Genomic DNA, 22,788 nt, shown 5'->3' with positions numbered 1-22,788 from the left:
GTGTCCACTTTAGCGCATTAAGTCAGCAGAGTGCCTCCTCACTGCTGTGGCTAGCATCGAATTACGGAACGGTGCACTGTGGGTAGCTATCCCACAGTTCCTGCAGTCTCTGCCCCCCATTGGAATTCTGGGTTAAGCTCCCAATGCTTGATGGGGCAAAAACGTTGTCTTGGGTGATTTGGGGTACATGTCGTCAGTCGCCCCTCCCTCCATGAAAGCAATGGCAGACAATAGTTTCTCACCTTTTTTCCGTGCACATGCCATGCTGCTTTCAGCAGATAGTGCAGTAGGACTGCTAACCGTCGCCATCCACCACTTCTGCTGCAACTCTGCTCTGCTGCTGCTGTCTCAATGGCAAATTTCTCCGTGTTGTCTGTCATGGGCTCCCGGGTACGTGTATTCTTCCTCGGGAACTGTGCGCGGTGCTAACAGTCATCCTCCACCGCTTCCACTGCAACTCTGCTCTCATGAATCCACCTCTCAGGTCCTCTCGTCGTTCTCTATAAATATCTATTCCCGTGGCATCTGTCGTCAGCCACCGCTTCCGCTGCAACTCTGCTCTCCTGCAGACGCCATACCACGGCAAGCATGGAGCCCGCTCAGATCACCGCAGCAGTTATGCGCATTGTAAACACCTTGCGCATTATCCTGCAGAACCTGCAAAAGCAGGCGAGGAGGCGATGGCAGGACGGTGATGAGTGATGAGGACATGGACACAGACTTCTCTCAAAGCACAGGCCCCGGCAATTTGGCCATCCTGGTGGCAGTGGGGCAGGCTTATGCCGTGGAGTGCTGATTCTGGGCCTGGGAAACAAGCACAGACTGGTGGGACTGCAGAGTTTTGCAGGTCTGGGATGATTCCCAGTGGCTGCGAAACTTTTGCACGTGTAAGGGCACTTTCATGGAACTTTGTGACTTGCTTTCCCCTGCCCTGAAGTGCAAGAATACCAAGATGAGAGCAGCCCTCACAGTTCACAAGCTAGTGGCAATAGCCCTCTGGAACTTGCAACGCCAGACAGCTACCGGTCAGTCAGGAATCAATTTGGAGTGGGCAAATCTACTGTGGGGGCTGCTGTGATCCAAGTAGCCAATCACTGAGCTGCTGCTGCTATCAAGGGTAGTGACTCTGGGAAATGTGCAGGTTATAGTGGATGGCTTTGCTGCAGTGGGATTCTCTAACTGTGGTGGGGCGATAGACGGAATGCATATCCCTATCTTGGGACCAGACCATCTTGGCAGCCAGTACATAAACCTCAAGGGGTACTTTTCAGTGGTGCTGCAAGCACTAGTGGATCACAAGGGATGTTAAACCAACATCAGTGTGGGATGGCCGGGAAAGGTACATGACGCTCGCATCTTCAGGAACTCTGGTCTGTTTGAACAGCTGCAGGAAGGGACTTACTTCTCAGACCAGAAAAGAACTGTTGGATGTTGAAATGTCTATAGTTCTCCTCCTTGGGGACCCAGCCTACCCCTTAATGCCATGGCTCATGAAACCATACACAGGCACCCTGGACAGTAGTAAGGAGCTGTTCAACTATAGGCTGAGCAAGTGCAGAATGGTGGTAGAATGTGCATTTGGATGTTTAAAAGTGCGCTGGTGCAGTTTACTGACTCGGTTAGACCTCAGCGAAACCAATGTTCCTATTGTTACTGCTGCTTGCTGTGTGCTCCACAATATCTGTGAGAGTAAGGGGGAGACATTTATAGCAGGGTGGGAGGTTGAGGCAAATCGCCTGGCTACTCATTACACGCAGCCAGACACAAGGGCAATTTAGAAGAGCACAGCAGGGCGTGCTGCATATCAGAGAAGCTTTTGAAAACCAAATTCATGACTGGCCAGGCTATGGTGTGACAGTTCTGTTTTTCTCCATGATGAAAACCTGCCGCCTTGGTTCACTCTACTTCTCTGTAAGCCAATTGCCCGCCCCCCTTTGATCACTGCTTGCAGAGGCAATAAAGTCGTTGTTTCAAAATCATGTGTTCTTTATTTATTCATCACACAAATAGGGGGATAATTGCCAAGGTAGCCAGGGAGGGGTGGGGGAGGAGGGAAGCACCGAGTGGGGTGGTGGATGAGGGGAGGAGGGAAGGACAAGGCCAGACTGCACTTCAAAACCTATTGAATGCCAGCCTTCTATTGCTTGGGCAGTCCTCTGGGGTGGAGTGATTGGGCACCTCTGTTCTTGGGCGTCTGGGTGAGGAGGTTATGGAACTTGGGGAGGAGGGCGGGCGGGCGGTTACACAGGGGTTGCAGTGGTGGTCTGTGCTCCTGCTGCCTTTCCTGCAGCTCCACCAGATGCAGGAGCATATCAATTTGATCCCCAGTAACCTCAGCATTGCATCCTGTCTCTTCTCATCACACTGTCACCACCTCTCCTCTTGCTCCAGCAACTTCTCATCTTGCTCGTCCCTCCGATCCTCGCATTCATTTTCTGCTTTCCTGGACTCTGCCATTGTTTGCCTCCATGCATTCTGCTGAGCTCTTTCAGTGCGGGAGGACTGAATGAGCTCAGAACATTTCATTGTGAGTGTTTTTTTTCGCTGCCTTATCTGCCTAGCCTCTGGGACGGAGATGATAGGGGGAGCATTGAAACATTTGCAGCTGTGGGAGGGGGGAAAAAAGGGGAGAGTAGTATTTAAAAGGACACATTTTAGAGAACAGTGGGTAGACTCTTTCACGGTGAACCAAGCTGTTAACATTACATAGCACATATGCTTTTGGTACAAGGTCGCATTTTGCGTCTTATATTGAGGGCCTGCCAGTTTGGTGTGAGAGATCGCACACAACAGAATTCAGCTTGCAGGCAGCTATGGTAAGCCACAGTCTTTTGGCTTCTTCAAAAGTGAGAATGGTTTCAAAGGGCAGCACCCTGTTTTCCCATACCAAGCACCCTTTGGGTTGGCCATTTTAAAAGGAGGGGCTGCGGTTTTCAGGTTATTGTGCAGCAGAAACCCAACCCAACCAAACCCCCCTCCCCCCACCCAATTCTCTGGGATGATTGCTTCACCCCTCCTCCCACCGTGTGACTGGTATCAGGGAAGATCCCTGCCAGCCAAATGCAAACAGCTCAGCATGAACTCCGCCCTTCCCCCCCCAAACAGAGTGGTTAAAAGTGCGGATGATTTCTTTTCAGCCACAGGCAATCAGCCCAGTGGGAACGGCCACCTCTGAATGTCCCCTTAATAATGTCCCTGAAGGATTTCTGCTCCATCCCCAGACACGTTAACAGACTTTTTTCCAGTGGCTGTACTGGCTGTGAATGTATCTTAAGTCTTCAGGGCAAAATTAATCATTAAACACGCTTGCTTTTAAACCATGTATTAGATTTACAAAGGTACACTCACCAGAGGTGCCTTCTCCGGGTTGGGAGGGTATTGGCTCCAGGGTGATAAATGGTTCCTGGGTGTCGGAGAGAACAGTTTCTCCGCTTGCCTGTTGTGTGCTCTCTTCCTCCTCCTCCTCATCTTCCTTGTCCCCAAAATCCTCATCCCTGTTGCGTGAGACTCTCTTTCTCCCCCCCCCCCCCCCTTGCAGGTGTCCATGGACAGAGTGAGGGATAGTGGTAGGAGTACCCCGTAGAATTGCATGCAGCTCATCATAGAAGCGGCATGTCTGGTACTCTGACCCAAAGCGGCCGTTTGCCTCTTTGGTTTTTTGGTAAGCTTGCCTGAGCTCCTTAATTTTCATGTGACACTGCTGTGGGTCCCTGTTATAGCATCTGTCCACCATGCCCTTGGAGATTTTTTTTCAAATATATTGCATTTCGTCTTTTGAAACGGAGTTCTGATAGCACAGATTCATCTCCCCATACAGCAATCAGATCCAGTACCTCCCATTTGGTCCATACTGGAGCTCTTTTGCGATTTCTGGGACTGCATGGTCACCTCTGATGATGAGCTCGCCATGCTGGCCAAACAGGAAATGAAATTCAAAAGTTCCTGGTGCTTTTCCTGTGTACCTGGCTAGTGCATCTGAGTTGAAAGCGCTGTCCAGAGCGGTCATAATGGAGCACTCTGGGATAGCTCCCTGAGGCCAATACCGTCGAATTGCATCCACGCTACCCCAAATTCAACCCGATGATGTCAGTTTCAGCTCTAATCCCCTTGTCGGGGAGGAGTACAGAAATAAATTTTAAGAGCCCTTTAAGTCGACAAAAATGGCTTCGTGTGGACAGGTGCAAGGTTAAATCGATCTAATGCTGCTAAATTCGACCTAAACTCGTAGTGTAGACCAGGGCTTAGCAACTTCATATTTTCTACTCTTTTTAGTGAATGTGGTTCTGCAATATTGAAGTTCCTAGCCTCTGTATCGGAATGTTCCATGGTATCTGCTGGGAGCTTGGGTTGGTGAATGTCTGATATGCCTTCCTGCCTCACAAGTATTTTTTGGTGTTCGGTTATTTTCCTGCCTTGAAGATATCACTGGAGTACTTTAATTTCTCAGGAGTTAAGATATGTAACTTCTAAAGCTGGTAAAATTTTTCTGACCAGAATGTTTTCTCATTGGAAAATGTGGTTTTGTCAAAATCGACATCTTCCACGGCGACAGTTGTGAACTTTTTGAATTTTTTTCTTTGAAAATTAAAATGTTTAAATAATCCATTTTGATGAGTCCAATTCCAAGACTTTAGAATTGTTTTGCAAAATTTGTTGATGGAAAGTAATTTCAAAATTTCCCATGAAAGGAATTTTTTAAATAGCTTTAGTAACTTATTTCTTAGGGAGAAAAGAAATGTACTGTAATTCTTGTCCTCCAAATTATGCTGTAAGCTCTTCCCTGGAGAGCTGGAGATTTTAATTCGTCTTAAGGCAAATTCTTTTCTTCCAGCCCTTTCCATCTTCTCATTGTGGTTGGGATAAATTTTAGTGAAGGAAGAAGAGCATAAGAACTTAAAAGCCTTTTTTCTCCTGTGTGCTGCAGCTGCTTTGCCACCGAGAGATTCGCTGCCATGTGAGAAAAGAGTAGGAGCTGGTAATATGCCTCCAGCCTGTGCTGGGAAGTAGAGAGCAATGCCTATGTGGCTAGTTGTAAAGTGAAGGGAAAAATGGGGTGAGTAATTGTTAATTCTCAGAAGGCTGAAAAGTGTGTTATCCATGACTAAATTCGTGGTCCAGCTGATCAGCACTTTCCATTTATTAAAAGGGAAGATTCAACCACCCAGACTTCAAACATCCAGCTTGATCAATGGGCCTGGTCATACATCTCTCAGGTACACAACAAGCAGACCAGACCAAACCAAACATGTGGCCTGGTCAGAGGCCTGAAACCAGTGATGCAACACCTTTGCAGATACAACAAACCAAACACTCATCTTGTCACTCACAGGATTAGTAGGATCCTCAAACACCTGTTACTCTGATCACGTCAAGCACCACTTCATGTAAGACCTGTGTTTTTCTTTTAGATATTGCACCCAAATAGTAAATAGGCCCGACTGACTGCTGAGATCGCATCCTAGGGAATGCACTGAATGCATCCAATGAAGTGAGCTGTAGCTCACAAAAGCTTATGCTGAGATAAATTTGTTAGTCTCTAAATTGCCACAAGTCCTCCTTTTCTTTTTTTTTAATTCACTGTTAAGACTTTTTTTTTTTTTTTAAAGGTATTTTGTCTGCCATGACTGGAATTTATGCCCTTGGCATTCTCTATTCCCAATGCTCTAATTCAGTGTTTTTTCAATGACTGGTCCGTATATCAGCACGCCCCAGTCCCGAAGAACTCCGACCAGTTTAGGAAGTCTGCAAGTCGATCCCTGGGATCAAAAAGTCTGAGAAACACTGCTTTAGTTCATATCCTCACTTTCACTTACATAGGGGTATTCTGTATACTGCTTTTGGTGTTAGTGATGCCATTTTACTTTAGTCCAACACTGAACATTGGTCTCTCTAATAAAAATACCTTTTCAGTTTAACTTTTTATACTATACTATATATTTGCAATTTAATTCTGTTCAAAAGTTTATTTGTATTACATTCTGCTAATGATTTCGGACTTCCCTAGATTACATGGTCATAATGAGCCCTTCTAGTTTTAGTCTGGCAATTCTTGCATCAATGATTAATTACTGTTTTTGCTAAACATCTGCACCTTCTCTCCAGAGTGAATTTGTCTAAATTCAGTTTATAGCCATTTCAGCTTATGTTTTTGTCTGCTAGATTAAAGAACCCTCTAAGATCAAAAATCTTCTCACATAGGTATTTAAAAATCTTGTTCAAGTTAACGGATTTTTTAAAAAAAATCAGTTTGCCTTTAAAACAGGAAATATAATACAATCACTCCATAAATATTTTACAGCAAGCAAAAAGATTGCAGTTCAGTCTGTTAGCCTACTGTAATAAGGGGGCCTGGAAAGGACATAGCCCATCCTACAAGGACATGTGTTGATAATAATTGTTCTTTGGAACTTTAAAGTTCTTGAATACTGATTATATCGATGTGGCAAATATTTGCCATTAAGCTACAAGATGGAATTCAACCAGGAAATATTTCTGCAAATATTGGCACCAAAGGCTGAATTGTTGCAGACAAACTTTATTCATTCGCAGTTAGCTTTACATGTAAAGAGTAGGCCTTAAAGTGGGAGGGAACAAAAACCCAGTGAAGGAGAAGGGACCCCTCCAAGAGTCATCTGTAACCAAGTTTTTTGTCCAAGTAACTCAGCCTTAAATAAAAGAAAAATCCCTCATGTACTTTGTATAAACTCTTGAAGTGTGTTTCACAGTTCAACCCTAGTAGATTTATTATTCAAGCAAATGTGCTTTATGTTCTTCAGTAGTGTTGTGGCCTGCATAGGGCCTCATGAGAGGAATGACTTGGCCTTGGAGTGAACTCTTAACTTTGTAGGAAAAAGAAACACTATCCCAATGTTGTCTTCTGGTCTTTCTAAAAAAGAGACTGATGATGTGGAAAAAGCTGAGATACTCAATGCTACTTTGCCTTGGTCTTCACAGATAAGGTCAGCTGCCAGACTGCTGCACTGGGCAACACAGTATGGGAGGAGGTGAGCAGCCCTCAGTGGTGAAAGAACAGGTTAAGGACTATTTAGAAAAGTTGGACATGCACAAGTCCATAGGTCCAGATCTAATGTGTCCAAGGGTGCTGAGGGAGATGGCTGATGTGATTGCAGAGCCATTGGCCATTATCTTTGAAAATTCGTGGCGACTGGGGGAGGTCCCGGACGATTTGGAAAAAAGCAAATATAGTGCCCATATTTTAAAAAGGGAAGAAAGAGAACCTGGGGAGCTATACACTGGTCCGCCTCACTTTAGTTGCCAGCAAAATGATGGAGCAGGTCTTCAAGGAATCCATTTTGAAGCACTTGGAGAGAAAGGTGATCAGGAACAGTTGCCATGGATTCACCAAGGGCAAGCCATACCTGACCAACTTCATTGCCTTCTATGATGAGATAACCATCTCTGGATATGGGGAAAGCGGTGGATGTGCTACATCTTGACTTTAGCAAAGCTTTTGATACAGTCTCCCACAATATTCTTGCAAGGAAGTTAAAGTATGGATTGGATGAATGGACTGTAAGGTGGATAGAAAGGTGGCTAGATTGTCGGGCTCAACGGGTAGTGATCAATGGCTTGATGTCTAATTTGCAGCCGGTATCAAGCAGCGTGTCCCAGGGGCTGGTCCTGGGGCTGGTTTTGTTCAATATCTTTATTAATGATCTGGCTGATGGGATGGATTGCACTCTCAGCAAGTTCGCAGATGACACTAAGCTGTGGGGAAAGGTAGATACGCTGGAGGGTAGGGATAGGGTCCAGAGTGACCTAGACAAATTGGAGGATTGGGCCAAATGAAATCTGAAGAGGCTCAACAAGGACAAGTGCAGAGTCCTGCACTTAGGATGGAAGAATCCCATACACTGCTACAGGCTGGGAACTGACTAGTTAAGCAGCAGTTCTGCAGAAAAGGACCTGGGGATTACAGTGGACAAGAAGCTGGCTATGAGTCAGCAGTGTGCCCTTGTTGCCAAGAAGGCCAACGGCGTATTGGGCTGTATTGGTAGTAGCATTGCCAGCAGATCGAGGGAAGTGATTATTCCCCTCTACTTGCCGCTGGTGAGGCCACATCTGGATTATTGTCCAGTTTTGGTCCCCCCCACTAGAGAAGGGATGTGGACAAATTGGAGAGAGTCCAGTGGAGGGCAGTGAAAATGATTAAGGGGCTGGGACACATGACTTACGAGAAGAGGCTAAGGGAACTGGGGTTATTTCGTCTGCAGAAGAGCGAGGGGGGATTTGATAGCAGCCTTCAACTACCTGAAGAGGGGTTCCAGTGAGGATGGCGCTAGAATCATAGAACATCAGGGTTGGAAGGGACCTCAGGAGGTCATCTAGTCCAATCCCCCGCTTAAAGCAGGGCCAATCCCCAATTTTTGCCCCAGATCCCTAAATTGCCCCCTTAAGGATTGAACTCACAACCCTTGGTTTAGCAGGCCAATGCTAAAACCACTGAGCTATCCCTCTCCGCATGAGCTATCCCTCCCCCCTAGGCTGTTCTCAGTGGTGGCAGATGACAGAACAAGGAGCAATGGTCTCCAGTTGCAGTGGGGGAGGTCTAGGTTGGCTATTAGGAAACCCTATTTCACTAGGAGGGTGGTGAAGCACTGGAATGGGTTACCTCGGGAGGTGGTGGAATCTCCATCCTTAGAGGTTTTTAAGGCCCGACTTGACAAAGCCCTGGGTGGGATGATTTAGTTGGTGTTGGTCCTGTTTTGAGCGGGGGATTCGACTAGATGAGCTCCCGAAGTCTCTTCCAACCCTAGTATTCTATGAATTGGGATGAATGTATGAGTTAAAATCACAGCTGTCTTGCAGCAGGTGATTGATCCTCTGCTGGAGTGCCTGTATGGGATTGCTGGCTTTGTTTCTGTGGGAGAAGGGTTCATTTCTTAGCTGCTGAGATGTCACTGGCAGATCTATGGAAAATTTACCAAACACTTGCAATAGCCTGAATGTTCTGCAAGGTCTGGGTAAAAGGACAATATATAAAAACATTGTGCCAAATGTCCATCTGTAACCATGTTGCAGCAATTAGTAGCTGAAAAGGATGGGAAAAAGTGTGACTTGCAGTGTACTAAAACCCAGGCTTGTGAATTTGCAGAAGTGTTCCTATGTCTGGACTACAAATCAAAAGCACAACAGGTCACAGTCCTGATCTGAAAAGTGACTCTGTATAAATGGCTCTGTGTATGGCAAAGTTACAGGACTAGTTTTACCCTCCGTCTCCTTTCTGGACTCTCTGACTGCATCCCTCGTGTGTGAGGCCTTGTGCTTTTTCCTATTCAGTGGTAGAATTATGCAGTTCTTCTACTATTAGACCAAGCTGTCGACTACAGTGCCCTGCATATCAACTTTTCTTACCCAACGGGTCCAGCTGGGTTCGGCTGCTGTGGTTTTGACCTTTGGGAGTCTGTAACCATTGGTGTAAATAGTGACAAGGCAGCCTTCTTAAAGCAAAAACACGGTTTGTTTTTTACAATAGGAACAAAACACTTTAGAGAGAGATTTTTTTAAAGCAGCCTACACACAGAAAACAAATCATGCTAAAAGGAAATGGTCTTTAAAACAAACTCCTCGTCTCTGTCAGATGAACTTGTTTACTAAAACAAAATAAAATCAAAACCAGTTCTTGGTCATTTTAGCAATGTTTCCTCAAACAGCAGGGTGAAAGCGTAGGTTCTCTTTAACAGAATCTTCCCAGACAGTGTTAGTGTGCCTTTCTGTGTTGCATGTTTGCACTAGTGCTTTTGGACCAAGGAAGCTCAGACTTGTTCATGTGCATGAAACATACGGAGGTAACCTTAGAACCACAAGTAGCTTGCTGTTCTTCATCCTCAGATGAGGAATTCAAACCAATGCTAACTGTAGTTTGGGGGTGGGAGGAAATACATTTTACAGTATGTAGGCTTACCTAGTGAACAGACTCAATATTCTTAAACTCTGATTGTACTTGTAGCACTCTAATCTTATGCAGTCGCAGAGTCATGGTAATTGGAATACAAATAGATTATTCTGAGATATTATGAGGGAGATGTTATGTATTCTCCTCATATTGGACATATACTGGTTATGCAGCAAGAGGGATGACAACAATATTGTATTATGCTTGTAACGTGGCTTTCTTGTACGCAGTGATAAAATCCTAGTGTACCAGAACCCTGTTACTACCTGGATTTTCCAAAATTCCTCCTGTTTGGCTTTCAGAGAAAGCATTAAAATTTGTGTGTGGCAGATGTAACTGGACATTTCTAGTGCTTCCTGACAATTATATTAGTGAAATAATTATCCTCCTTTATAATTAAATGAGGATCATTCTGCCCCAGCAGTCCAGTGGATTATTACTACATTGTAATTGGATCCATGGAAAATAAACTGCATTGTTTAATGTAATGCTCTTATTCAGCAGTTTCCTGTGCATCAGAAACTTGGCATACATTCTCTTTATTTTAAAGAAATGAATTTCTTGTCCATTATAATACCAGTGCATGGGTCTAAAGCCAACCATAAGGGTGTCTTCGCAAACTCAGCAAACAAACTAACAGGATTCAAAAAAGAACTAGATAAGTTCATGGAGGATAGGTCTTGGAAAAAGGATAAAGGAGTTTGAGGCGCAAGTGGTCTTCAAGTCCATCCTCCACGTGGAAGGAAAAGGCCTAGGTAGAGACTGTCGAATCGTGGAAGTCAACGAATGGCTACGCAGGTGGTGTCGGAGAGAAGGCTTTGGATTCTTTGACCATGGGATGGCGTTCCAAGAAGGCGGCGTGCTAGGCAGAGACGGGCTCCACCTAACGAAGAGAGGGAAGAGCATCTTCGCAAGCAGGCTGGCTAACCTAGTGAGGAGGGCTTTAAACTAGGTTCACCGGGGGAAGGAGACCAAAGCCCTGAGGTAAGTGGGGAAGTGGGATACCGGGAGGAAGCAGGAGCGCGCGAGAGGGCAGGGGTCCTGCCTCATACTGAGAAAGAGGGTTGATCAGCAAGTTATCTCAAGTGCCTATATACAAATGCAAGAAGCCTGGGAAACAAGCAGGGAGAACTGGAAGTCCTGGCACAGTCAAGAAATTATGATGTGATTGGAATATCAGAGACTTGGTGGGATAACTCACATGACTGGAGTACTGTCATTGATGGATATAAACTGTTCAGGAAGGACAGGCAGGGCAGAAAAGGTGGGGGAGTTGCATTGTATGTAAGGGAGCAGCATGACTACTCAGAGCTCAAGTATGAAACTGCAGAAAAACCTGAGAGTCTCTGGATTAAGTTTAGAAGTGTGAGCAACAAGGGTGATGTCGTGGTGGGAATCTGCTATAGACCACCGGACCAGGGGGATGAGGTGGACGAGGCTTTCTTCCGGCAACTGACGGAAGTTACTAGATTGCAGGCCCTGGTTCTCATGGGAGACTTCAATCACCCTGATATCTGCTGGGAGAGCAGTACAGCAGTGCACAGACAATCCAGGAAGTTTTTGGAAAATGTAGGGGACAGTTTCCTCATGCAAGTGCTGGAGGAACCAACTAGGGGCAGAGCTCTTCTTGACCTGCTGCTCACAAATTGGGAAGAATTTGTAGGGGATCCTAAAGTGGATGGGAACCTGGGAGGCAGTGACCATGAGATGGTCGAGTTCAGGATCCTGACACAAGGAAGAAAGGAGAGCAGCAGAGTATGGACCCTGGACTTCAGAAAAGCAGACTTTGACTCCCTCAGGGAACTGATGGGCAAGATCCCCTGGGAGAATAACATGAGGGGGAAAGGAGTCCAGGAGAGCTGGCTGAATTTATAGAATCCTTATTGAGGTTACAGGGACAAACCATCCCAATGTGTAGAAAGAATAGTAAATATGGCAGGCGACCAGCTTGGCTTAACAGTGAAATCCTTGCTGATCTTGAACATAAAAAAGAAGCTTACAAGAAGTGGAAGATTGGACAAATGACCAGGGAAGAGTATAAGAATATTGCTCAGGGATGCAGGAGTGAAATCAGGAAGGCCAAATCACACCTGGAGTTGCAGCTAGCAAGAGATGTTAAGAGTAACAAGAAGGGTTTCTTCAGGTATGTTAACAACAAGAAGAAAGTCAAGGAAAGTGTGGGCCCCTTACTGAATGAGGGAGGCAACCTAGTGACAGAGGATGTGGAAAAAGCTAATGTACTCAATGCTTTTTTTGCCTCTGTCTTCACGAGCAAGGTCAGCTCCCAGACTCCTGCACTGGGCAGCACAGCACGGGGAGGAGGTGACCAGCCCTCTGTGGAGAAAAGTGATTTGGGACTATTTAGAAAAGCTGGACGAGCACAAGTCCATGGGGCCGGATGTGCTACATCCGAGAGTCCTAAAGGAGTTGGCGGATATGATTGCAGAGCCATTGGCCAGTATCTTTGAAAACTCATGGCGATCGGGGGAAGTCCCGGACGACTGGAAAAAGGCTAATGTAGTGCCCATCTTTAAAAAAGGGAAGGAGGAGGATCCTGGGAACTACAGGCCAGTCAACCTCACCTCAGTCCCTGGAAAAATCATGGAGCAGGTCCTCAAGGAATCAATTCTGAAGCACTTAGTGGAGAGGAAAGTGATCAGGAACAGTCAGCATGGATTCACCAAGGGCAAGTCATGCCTGACTAATCTAATTGCCTTCTATGATGAGATAACTGGTTCTGTGGATGAGTGGAAAGCGGTGGAAGTGTTTGTTCCTTGACTTTAGCAAAGCTTTTGACATGGTCTCCCACAGTATTCTTGTCATCAAGTTAAGGAAGTATGGGCTGGATGAATGGACTATAAGGTGGATAGAAAGTTGGCTAGATTGTCGGGCTCAACGGGTAGTGATCAAAGGCTCCATGTCTAGTTGGCAGCCAGTATCAAGTGGAGTGGCCCAAGGGTCGGTCCTCAGGCCGGTTTTGTTCAGTATCTTCATAAATGATCTGGATGATGGGATGGATTGCACCCTCAGCAAGTTTGCAGATGACACTAAATTGGGAGGAGAGCTAGATATGCTGGAGGGTAGGGATAGGATAGAGAGGGCCCTAGACAAATTGGAGTATTGGGCCAAAAGAAATCTGAGGTTCAACAAGGACAAGTGCAGAGTCCTGCACTTAAGACGGAAGAATCCCATGCACTGCTACAGACTAGGGACCGAATGGCTCGGCAGCAGTTCTGCAGAAAAGGACCTAGGGGTTACAGTGGACGAGAAGCTGGATATGAGTCAACAGTGTGCCCTTGTTGCCAAGAAGGCCAATAGCATTTTGGGATGTATAAGTAGGGGCATTGCCAGCAGATCGAGGGATGTGATCGTTCCCCTCTATTCGACACTGGTGAGGCCTCATCTGGAGTACTGTGTCCAGTTTTGGGCCCCACACTACAAGAAGGATGTGGAAAAACTGGAAAGAGTCTAGCGAAGGGCAACAAAAATGATTAGGGGACTGGAACACATGACTTACGAGGAGAGGCTGAGGGAACTGGGATTGTTTAGTCTGTGGAAGAGAAGAATGAGGGGGGATTTGATAGCTGCTTTCAACTACGTGAAAGGGGGTTCCAAAGAGAATGGCTCTAGACTGTTCTCAGTGGTAGCAGATGACAGAACAAGGAGTAATGTTCTCAAGTTGTAGTGGGGGAGGTTTAGTTTGGATATTAGGAAAAACTTTTTCACTTGGAGGGTGGTGAAACGCTGGAATGCGTTACCTAGGGAGGGTGGTGGAATCTTCTTCCTTAGAAGTTTTTAAGGTCAGGCTTGACAAAGCCCTGGCTGGAATGATTTAGTTGGGGATTGGTCCTGCTTTGAGCAGGGGGTTGGGCTAGATGACCTCCTGAGGTCCCTTCCAACCCTGATATGCTATGATCAATGGTTATTAGCAAGGACGCAAAACCATGCTTTGAAGTGTCCCTAGCCTCTGTTTGCCAGAAGCTGGGAATGGGCGACTGATGATGGATTACTTGATTATTTGTTCTGTTCATTCCCTCTGAAGTACCTGCCATTGGTTACTGTCAGAAGACAGGACACTGGGCTAGATGGATCACTGGTCTGATGCAGTATTGCTTTTCTTATGTTCTAATAAGATCCAATGGCTGGAAGTGGAAGCTTGACAAATACAAACTGGAAATAAAGGTGCAAGCATTTATTAGGGTAATTAACCAGTGCAACAACTTACCAAGGGATATGGTGAGTTCTCTATCACTTGGAGTCTTCAAGATTGGATGTCTGAGATACACTGTAGCTCAACCACAAGTTGTTGGATTTGGTGGAGGGATGACAGAGTGAAATTCTGTCACTATGCTGTGCTGGTCGTCAGATGAGATATAGGAAAATAGTCCCTTCTGGCCTTATAAGTTCCATGAATCTGTAATATGAACTTGACCCATATGGAATCCCAGAAAAAATAAAATTTTGCTTTTTGCATCTGGTATAGATGTGATGGATGTTATTTCTCTAGTGCTCCTAACTTTTGAGTGATGTAGTCTATTAAGGAAATTCCCACCAGCGCAAATCATTTGGTGTGGACACACAGCAGTGTTGCAAACTATGGCTTACACCAATGGTATGTTTCCACATTAAACTGTATCAGTGCAAGACACATTTTGCACTGGTGCAGCATGTAGCTTTTAGTGATTTGCCTCTATATAGTTCCATTAGTGTAAACTTCCTTTGTAGACAGGGCATTGACACCAGAGTGAACTGTAGTCAAGATGTTGCTCTTAATTAGGGGATAGTTTTGGATGATAATGGCCAGTTCACATACAGTTCCCCTATGCTCCGGATCTTCTCAAGTTCTGTCTGGTATGTAGCACCAGAACTCTCCTTTTGCTGAACCCCAGGAAAGCTCAGCATGTACGTACGCACATACATGCGTTTGTACACTCTGACTTCGATACGTTGTGCCTTTCATAAAGCTTTAGAGTAAACGTTTTAAAAATGTTTTTGTTTTTATCAAACAGAATAACTTAAAATACAAACCGCCACATAGTGACAAATTCAACAGAATTTTTAATGCAAAATATGCTGTGAAGACCGATGTTAATGGGATATAGAATCATGGAATCCCACAGAGTATATTTACAAAGGAGCTCTTGTAGATTATGCTGGTCCCCTAGTACTAGTTAGGATTGTGTTCTACACTGAACATGTTAAATTCTTCATTTAGTTTGCTTTTGACTTCCTTAATAGATGGTGCCCTCAACAGACATACCAAGGGGTCCAGGGATACAAAGGTAACGTGTGATTTTAATTTGCCGGTATACCATTTGGTTGGTTGCAGTTTGACCAGTAAATGAAAGGAATTTGAAATGCTTCCGAGGTGAGAGAAATTCTGACGTCGTTGGCATTACTGAAACCTGGGAGGAGGATTCACATGACTAAAATATTCAGGAGATTGTGCTGCTGATTTTAGGGTTAGGGTAGGGCGGGTGAAAAAGGGTGGGTGTGGTAGCACTTTTAAACAAGTAAATGGTATATGTGATGTTGCGTTATTGACAGTTCAGAAAGACTCCTGAATGCTTATGAATCAATGAAAAAAGGCCAAACTTGTATATAAAATCAACTTCACGAAGGTGTAAAAAATGAGATAAATCATTTAGGTGGGGGGGAGGGAATAAAACAGAAAAATGTGAATGCTAATTAGGAGCTATTTAAGAACATTTTACTAGATGCCCCAAAGGCCACAATCAGAAAAGGCTACTACACTTGTTAAAACAACCTGCCTTATAGGAGAAGTGAATGTAGTTATAAAATATAGGTAATAGTGTTCATTTAATATACTTAGACTTCCTTATGACATTTGCACAATAGTTTAATTAAAAATGAGAACAACCAAAATTAATATGGCACACATTAAATTAATTACATTGAGACATGTCAGACAGTTTTTAATTGTAGATTGGGAATCATTAAGTAGGTGTATTTCTACTGGGGTGGGGCAGCGATCAGTTCTTGGCCTTATGCTATTTAACACTTTTGTAAATGACCTGGGAGAAAACATAAATCATTATTGAAAGTTTGCAGATACACCAATTAGCCTGACAGCAGGCATGGGCAAAACAATGGAATGGGTGACAAATGTATGTCTGGATTTATCTGTATAATCTGAAAATGCCATTTTGTTCTGAAAAGCTACTTGTTTGTAAAACTGTTCTGTGCCTTCACCTTGGCTCTGTAGCCTCCATTTTGAGCTAAAACACAGGACATGTCAGAATAAATTATTGCACCTAACAGAGGATTAAGAGTGATGGGGCATAAACCTTGATGACCTTCTATTCAACTGGAAACACCATTGGATGAAGAGCTGGTACCAACAAGGAAAACCCCTACTGTCCTAGATGTTTTGGGAATCAAAGAATAGATCATCTGATGGGGGTTGAAGCTGACTAGGTAAATCACCTGCGAGAGAGAGTACTGAAAGCTATATAAGGACAAGGTCGCTGACCACACCAGAACCAGGATTCTCTTTTTGAAGTCAAGAAGAGGGGACCTGGACCCCTGAAACGACACTAATCAGGTCCCAAAGAATGCTCAGGAGTGTGCAGAGAACCAAGGCAGGGAATGGCATATATATCACTTGTGTTGTCTAAAAGTAAAGAGTGAATGGTTTAGAAATCCCTCAGCAAAGTCTGACATATTGCCTTCAACTATGTCTCCAAAGAGCTAAACAGTAAATAAGAGTACCCACTAAGGTAGAGCTCTGGAGAGGGTATGCTTAACTACTGGGGAGTCTTGGAGGGATTTGGCCCTGGTCTTAGGGCCTAGGGCAGCTAGGCTGCAGGGCCTTTTTGAGAAGGGTGCCAAATGAATCTATGCCCAGGACCAAACCAGAGACCAAAGAAAGATTGAGCACCTAGAACCTACCCAGACCCAAGGGAGCTTAAAAGCACACGGACTTGGCATGTTGGTCCAAACACAGCAGCCTGGTGAGTGTCCAGCAAGGGGAGCTTGACCCAGAGCGGTGACAGGTGATATAGGACTTGAAAGGCTAGAAATTTAAAGAAGAACAATGAACAAGACAAAATAGGTCTTGTCCAATGAACATCATGTTGTTCCTTGACAAAATTGCAAGTGTGCTTGATGGGGGTAATTGTTACACTATACTTGGACTTTTGTAAGGTATTTGGTGTCCTCCTACATGACATTCTAATTTAAAAATAAAACAGACTAGTATTGTGCAAAATCAATATTGCACACAACCAAATAGAGTAGAAGTTGTCTGTCTGATAGTCTGTGTAGTTAATTGTGAAATAGCAGCTAGCAGGGTGTTCCTAGTGGGGTTCCACAGGGAATGGATCTCGCTTCAGTACTATTCAGTATTTTCTCAACAATCTGAAAGAAGATATAAAATCATGGCTGAGGTTTGCAAATTCTACAAAGATTGTTAATTTGGCAAATAATGAAATAGTTCTGTACTAATGATTTATCAAATCACTTGGTAATCTAGGTACAGTCAAACTTGTATTTTAATATGGTCAAATGCAAGGTCATACATCTAAGGACAAAAATGTAGGCCATACTTACAGGACTGTAGACTAAAAAGCAGCATCTCTGAAAAGGACTTTTGGCCTGTAGATAAACAACTGAACCTGAGTTTTTCAAATATGATGCTTTAGCTAAAAGGGCTGACCTTTTACTTGGCTATATTAACACAGGAATACTGATCAAGAGTAAAGTGGTGGTATTACGTCTGCACATGACACTAGTGAAACCACTACCAGAATACTGTGTGTGGTGTCCACACTGTAAAAAAGGTGTTGAACATGGGAAAGGGTTCAGAGAAGAACTACAGATTTTTTTTTGGGGGGGGGGGGTGGGGGGGTGTCTAGAAAATGTTCTTCACAGTGAGATTTAAGGAGCTATGTCTATTTAGTTTATCAGAGAAGATTGAGGTGACTTGATCATGATCTAAAAGTACCTTCACAAGGACAAGATATCTGATAGCAGAGGGTTCTTTAGCCTAGCCGACAAAAGCGTAACTAGATCTGATCAATAGGAGCTGTAGTCAGAAAAATTCAAAATGAAAACAAGATGCACATTTTTAATAGTAAGGATAACTAATCATTGGAAATGTCACCTAAGGATGCTTTTGATTCTCCATCACTTGAAATCATTAAAGATTACATCTGTTTCTAAAATAAGCTCCAATTTAACCGCAAGGTTTCATGCCTTCCTCTGCAGCATGGGGCATGGGTCACTTGCCGGTTTAAACTAGTGTAAATGGCAGATTTTCTGTCATTTAAATTATGATCTGAGGACTTCTAACCTCTGGCAGAGTTACTGGTGTCCATTACAGGAGTGGGTGGGTGAGGTTCTCTGTCCTGCGATGTGCAGGAGGTCAAACTAGATGATCATGATGGTCTATTCTAAACTTAACTTCTGACATTAAAGACTATTCATAAGAAGAAATCACTGGATGCAATTCTCTGGCCTGTGTTATGCAGGAGGTCATACTATAGGATCGTAAGAAGTGAAATTTATGAAGTCCTTGCAAATCTATTTTTAGATTTCTGCAAATCTAGTTTCATTAGTTTGCTGTTGGAAGGGGCTTCTAAAATCTTTCCTGTATTTTGGTTCAATGCATTATTTGTTAGACTTCTTAGCCTAGCAGCCTTAAATAATTTCCTTTTTATCTCAATATTTTGCTAAATATATATCAGTTGGTGGCAGTGTGAATTAAAACTGTATATATCATGCTCTTGATTTTATGTTGAGATATTTTTAAAGCAATAAAATCAGGGGTCTCAAACTCAATTTACCTTAGGGCCAATGCCAGTCCTCAAATCCTCCAAGCGGGCCAATAATATCACTGAATATGGTGTTCAGAAAAGAAAATGTTTATATTGTATTTTTTATTTCGAATTTCTTAGAAATAATAAAACTGTCATACAACTTTATACAATTCTTCTCCTGCCAGAGAATTTTTAGTGTTTGCCAGACACCTGGCAATGCTTCAGTTCTGTCAGTTTGTTGATGTTTGGCCTCAGTGACTGAGCAGGTGAAACATTCAGGATTGCAGCAAGGTGGGCATCAGATAGTTGTGTTTGGTATTTTGACTTGTTTATATTCATTATGGAAAAAAGTTACACTGTCTCCATGGCTGACTCTGCCCGGGAACTAGTGATGGTATCTCTGCCCATCTCCCCCAGCCAATGGGAGCTGCGGGGGGCGGCGCCTGCAGCCAACATTGCTGGCAGCATCTCCTCCGCGGGCTGCAGCGGGGAGGTGCTCTGGCCCCAGATGGTGCAGTGGGGAGGCTCTCTGGCCACAGATGGTCCACGGGCCGGGACTTTGAGACCCCCTGAATAAAATGGTTAAAAAGCCACACAGAAAACAAAGTCCACAAACACGATATAGTGCACAGACAAAATGTGTAGGATCAATATATACATTTTGGTAATGTAGTTGTTCAACTCTTACAGTAAAATATCAAATTAAATTCTCATTCTGCTTTGAACATAAATTGCCTATTTCATATCCTTGCCATTTGAAATGGTTCTGGGTGGGAACAGCATTAGTTAATTATATACAACTCTCACACTTTCGTCAACGTAAGTGCCTGACACACAGTTTATTGTGTATCTGAGTTTGAATAAATATGAGTGTCAATGTAATCTTAATCTCTACCCTTTACGTTTTCAGCCCAGAATGTGACTGTTGAGGAAATTATCATTGCCTACAAACAAGCCTGTCAGAAATTAAACTGCAAACAGATATCCAAACTACTGAAGCAGATACAGGTATTGTGGATATTCTTATGTATGCAGCACAAAAATTTAATCCTGTTTAGCTCCTGGAATATGACTGACATGGAAACTCTAGAAGAGTCATCTGCAGTCATAGCAGAACTGAAAATAAACTGTGTTGATACTTAGAATAATTTTCATGCCAGTCAAATATGGAAAAACAATAGTATTGTTTTCTAACAACTTGAGCAGGTTTTTTAGCAGATGAAAAACTGTTACAGGATGCTAGTATCTAAAGTATTTGTTACCAAAATACTATGCATAAATTATTTAATAAAATATTACTGAAGTCTGGGTTCTTGCCTATAGTTCTTAAATGGTTTTCTTTCTGAAGAGTGCTTACAGATGGGCTCCTTTTTGTGCTCAGCTTAAATAAGATGGATATGAGATTTCCAACACGGCTTATGTATTGTTTTCTATTTTATGCTATGTTTAATTATTTTTTGTTTTCTCAAGTGTGGGGATAATTAAAAGGTTGAGTATTAACCCTACATTGGTTTAAATTGAGGTATATTTTTTTCAGAGATAGTATATTGTGATACGTGAGGAGAAAGAGAAGAAAAAGGAGCATGCAGCATAAATGTGTAATGTAAAAAAATATATGAAAGACTGTGGCAGGAGTGGGAGGTGGAAGCAGTAGAGGACCGAAGGGAAATGACAACTGCTCTTGGGAGTGAAATTTCACGGGGGATGCTACAGTACTTTTCTAGACAGTACAGGATGGCACTAATGGAACCAATCAGCTTGCATACTTAGGAGTGTGTTGTAGACAGAGGAATTGTGTATAAAGTCTTACTTAGAACTATACAGAGGGTTACTAGGATTACGTTGCCATGTAGTACAAATTCAGCACTGTACGGAAGTATAGATGAGGTTTTAATTTCTTAAATATTTTGGTATTTTAAAATCAGTTGGGTTTCTCATAATATACTTGCACTGATACTTGGAAGTAGGGTGGAATGTTTTAAATGGATATTATTACATTGTAAACTTTCAGAATGTGTGAACAGATTACTGAGCTGATGGTATCCAGAGGTTGTGCAATCTTAATGCTAAATGTTTCTGAAAAATCAGTTTAGGGCAGTGGTTCTCAACCTATTTATTACTGTGGGCCACGTATTGAGAACCACAGTGGGCCACCTCCCCCAAATTTCCCCACAAACCCCTATGCACAGTGCGCCCCTCCCAGAGACCCCCTTCACAGAGCAGGGCCAGGAGCTGATCCCCATGTAAAATCTAGGGGTGCTGCAGCACCCCTGCATACCCCTAGTTCTCTTGCCTATGCTGCCCAGAGCCCCCCCACAAACCTCCCCAGAAACTTACTCCTGTCCCCTGTGGCACTCACTGGCCCACTGATGGGAGGCGTGCTCCAGCAGGGCTGCCTGATGTGGTCTTCTCCTCAGCCGGCCCCACCCCCTTCCAGACCAGAGCAGCAGACTTCGATTTTTTTTTTGTTCAGCGTACAGCTGGACTGCAGCTGTGTGCTAATTGGGCTGCAGACAGTCTATGGCTTGAGAACCAGTGGTTTAGGGCATCCTCCACAGGCTTCTCTCCCTATTGCTAGCGTAATAGTCTGCATGCTCAGCATAAGAGGAACAGTCTTTAAAAAGATTTCTTATATCTTTTCTATTTCTGTGTTCAGCCTATTTGATTGAGGTGACTTAAAGATCCAGGGACTGTAGGGTTATGACTAACATACTTCTTTTTTTTTCGAAATGCGTTCATTTGGTGTGTCGGATCATGATGACTTTCAGTGAACAAAACTGCATGTTGCTGGAACTGGAATACAGAATTGAAATTTCAAGAAGAACTTATCACCATAAATAAACTGTGAAATATATTTTTAAGTTTAATTACCATTGGCATTAAGCTTAGAAATACCAAATCAAACATCTTGTTGAATTACTATTACAAATGACATCACAAATGTGTCTTAAAGAAAATACTGTGATGTAAACACGTTTCCAATCGGCATTAATAATAGTTAATCAAAATAACTGTCCTTTCTAAACTTCCTGGGTTCAATTTTTGTGAAATACAGAAGCTATGTTCTTGTTAATTATTGCCTACATAAGTAGACTAAAAATGTCAACCTACTAGCAGTAAATCAACTAGACAAGAACTTGTTCATTCAGCCATCCCGTTATGTAATGGGACCAACACAAGATAAAATTAAAGATCCTGGACCTCCTATTCAAGTCCTTAACAGCCAAAGGTACTGCTCTCTTAAGTGACCACTTGTCCCTACTGATAGGAATATTCTGGAGCGATGCAGAGAGGATATGTCTCCTCTTTTTTAGAGCACAATAGAAGACGCATTGATTTACTCGCTTAGTAGAGGCAGCAACTAGTTGGCTGGCAAGCCGTCCTGCTCTGAACTTGTCACCAAAGGGAATTAAACTCTATGGAGTTTATGGAGATTGCCCGCAGCATGGTGCAGCAAAATCCCCTTCCCGGATGATTCTGAGGCTAACTCTGATATTTGGTGTTTAGCGGCCAGCAGCCACAGCAATTCTGCTCAGGTTGTTTTTTGAGACAGTCCTCCCTTCCTGTGCAGCAGCAGGACTACTGCAGAAAGATCCACAGGTCCCAAAGAAGGAGGCCCTTTGGTTCTGGGGTTCAGCCAGCTGGCGCATGTCTTCTTCCTTCTTGTGCCCCCCCCACTCCCCGACACCCCTATGTTAGGGTCTAGCAAGCACCTGTTTTTAGTTGTGTGTCCAGGACAGTGATCCAGTGGTAACCTCTTTCACCAGCCCCCTCGTATGGGGACAGACCGGCTTGCTTTTACAGTGGTTGGGATTTGATTACAACAGACAACCTGATCTGACATGCTTCAGACCCAGTAATGTCGTACAGTTCCTCTCCATCCCTCCACCCTGTCCCTCCTCAGGGACCCCTCTCGTGAGAGACTGCTTCTCAAGCAGATTCAGTCTCTGCTGGCCTTGGGGCTGTGGAGGCAGTCCCCCTGCAGCATCGGGGACAGGGATTCTACTCCCAGTATTTCCTTATTCCCAAGCCCAAGGGAGGGATGAGACCTATCCTCCCCACCTCAACAAATACGTCAGATATGAGTTTCCG

General features: G+C 43.8%; 1 protein-coding gene across 1 annotated transcript in view; it reads left to right on the top strand.

Moving 5' to 3' along the window:
* Positions 1-22,788, top strand: part of PPP1R37 (protein phosphatase 1 regulatory subunit 37) — a 166,696-nt gene that overhangs the window by 30,127 nt on the left and 113,781 nt on the right. The window contains exon 2 of the mRNA XM_077840151.1: positions 19,607-19,704. Within this exon, the coding sequence (XP_077696277.1) occupies positions 19,607-19,704 (98 nt within the window). The remainder of the gene's footprint in view (positions 1-19,606; positions 19,705-22,788) is intronic.

This window comes from Eretmochelys imbricata, chromosome 23 (assembly GCF_965152235.1).
Source record: "Eretmochelys imbricata isolate rEreImb1 chromosome 23, rEreImb1.hap1, whole genome shotgun sequence".
Classification (NCBI taxonomy): domain Eukaryota; kingdom Metazoa; phylum Chordata; order Testudines; family Cheloniidae; genus Eretmochelys; species Eretmochelys imbricata.
The sequence above is the reverse complement of the archived record's forward strand: the minus strand, read 5'-3'. Positions and strand labels throughout refer to the sequence as shown.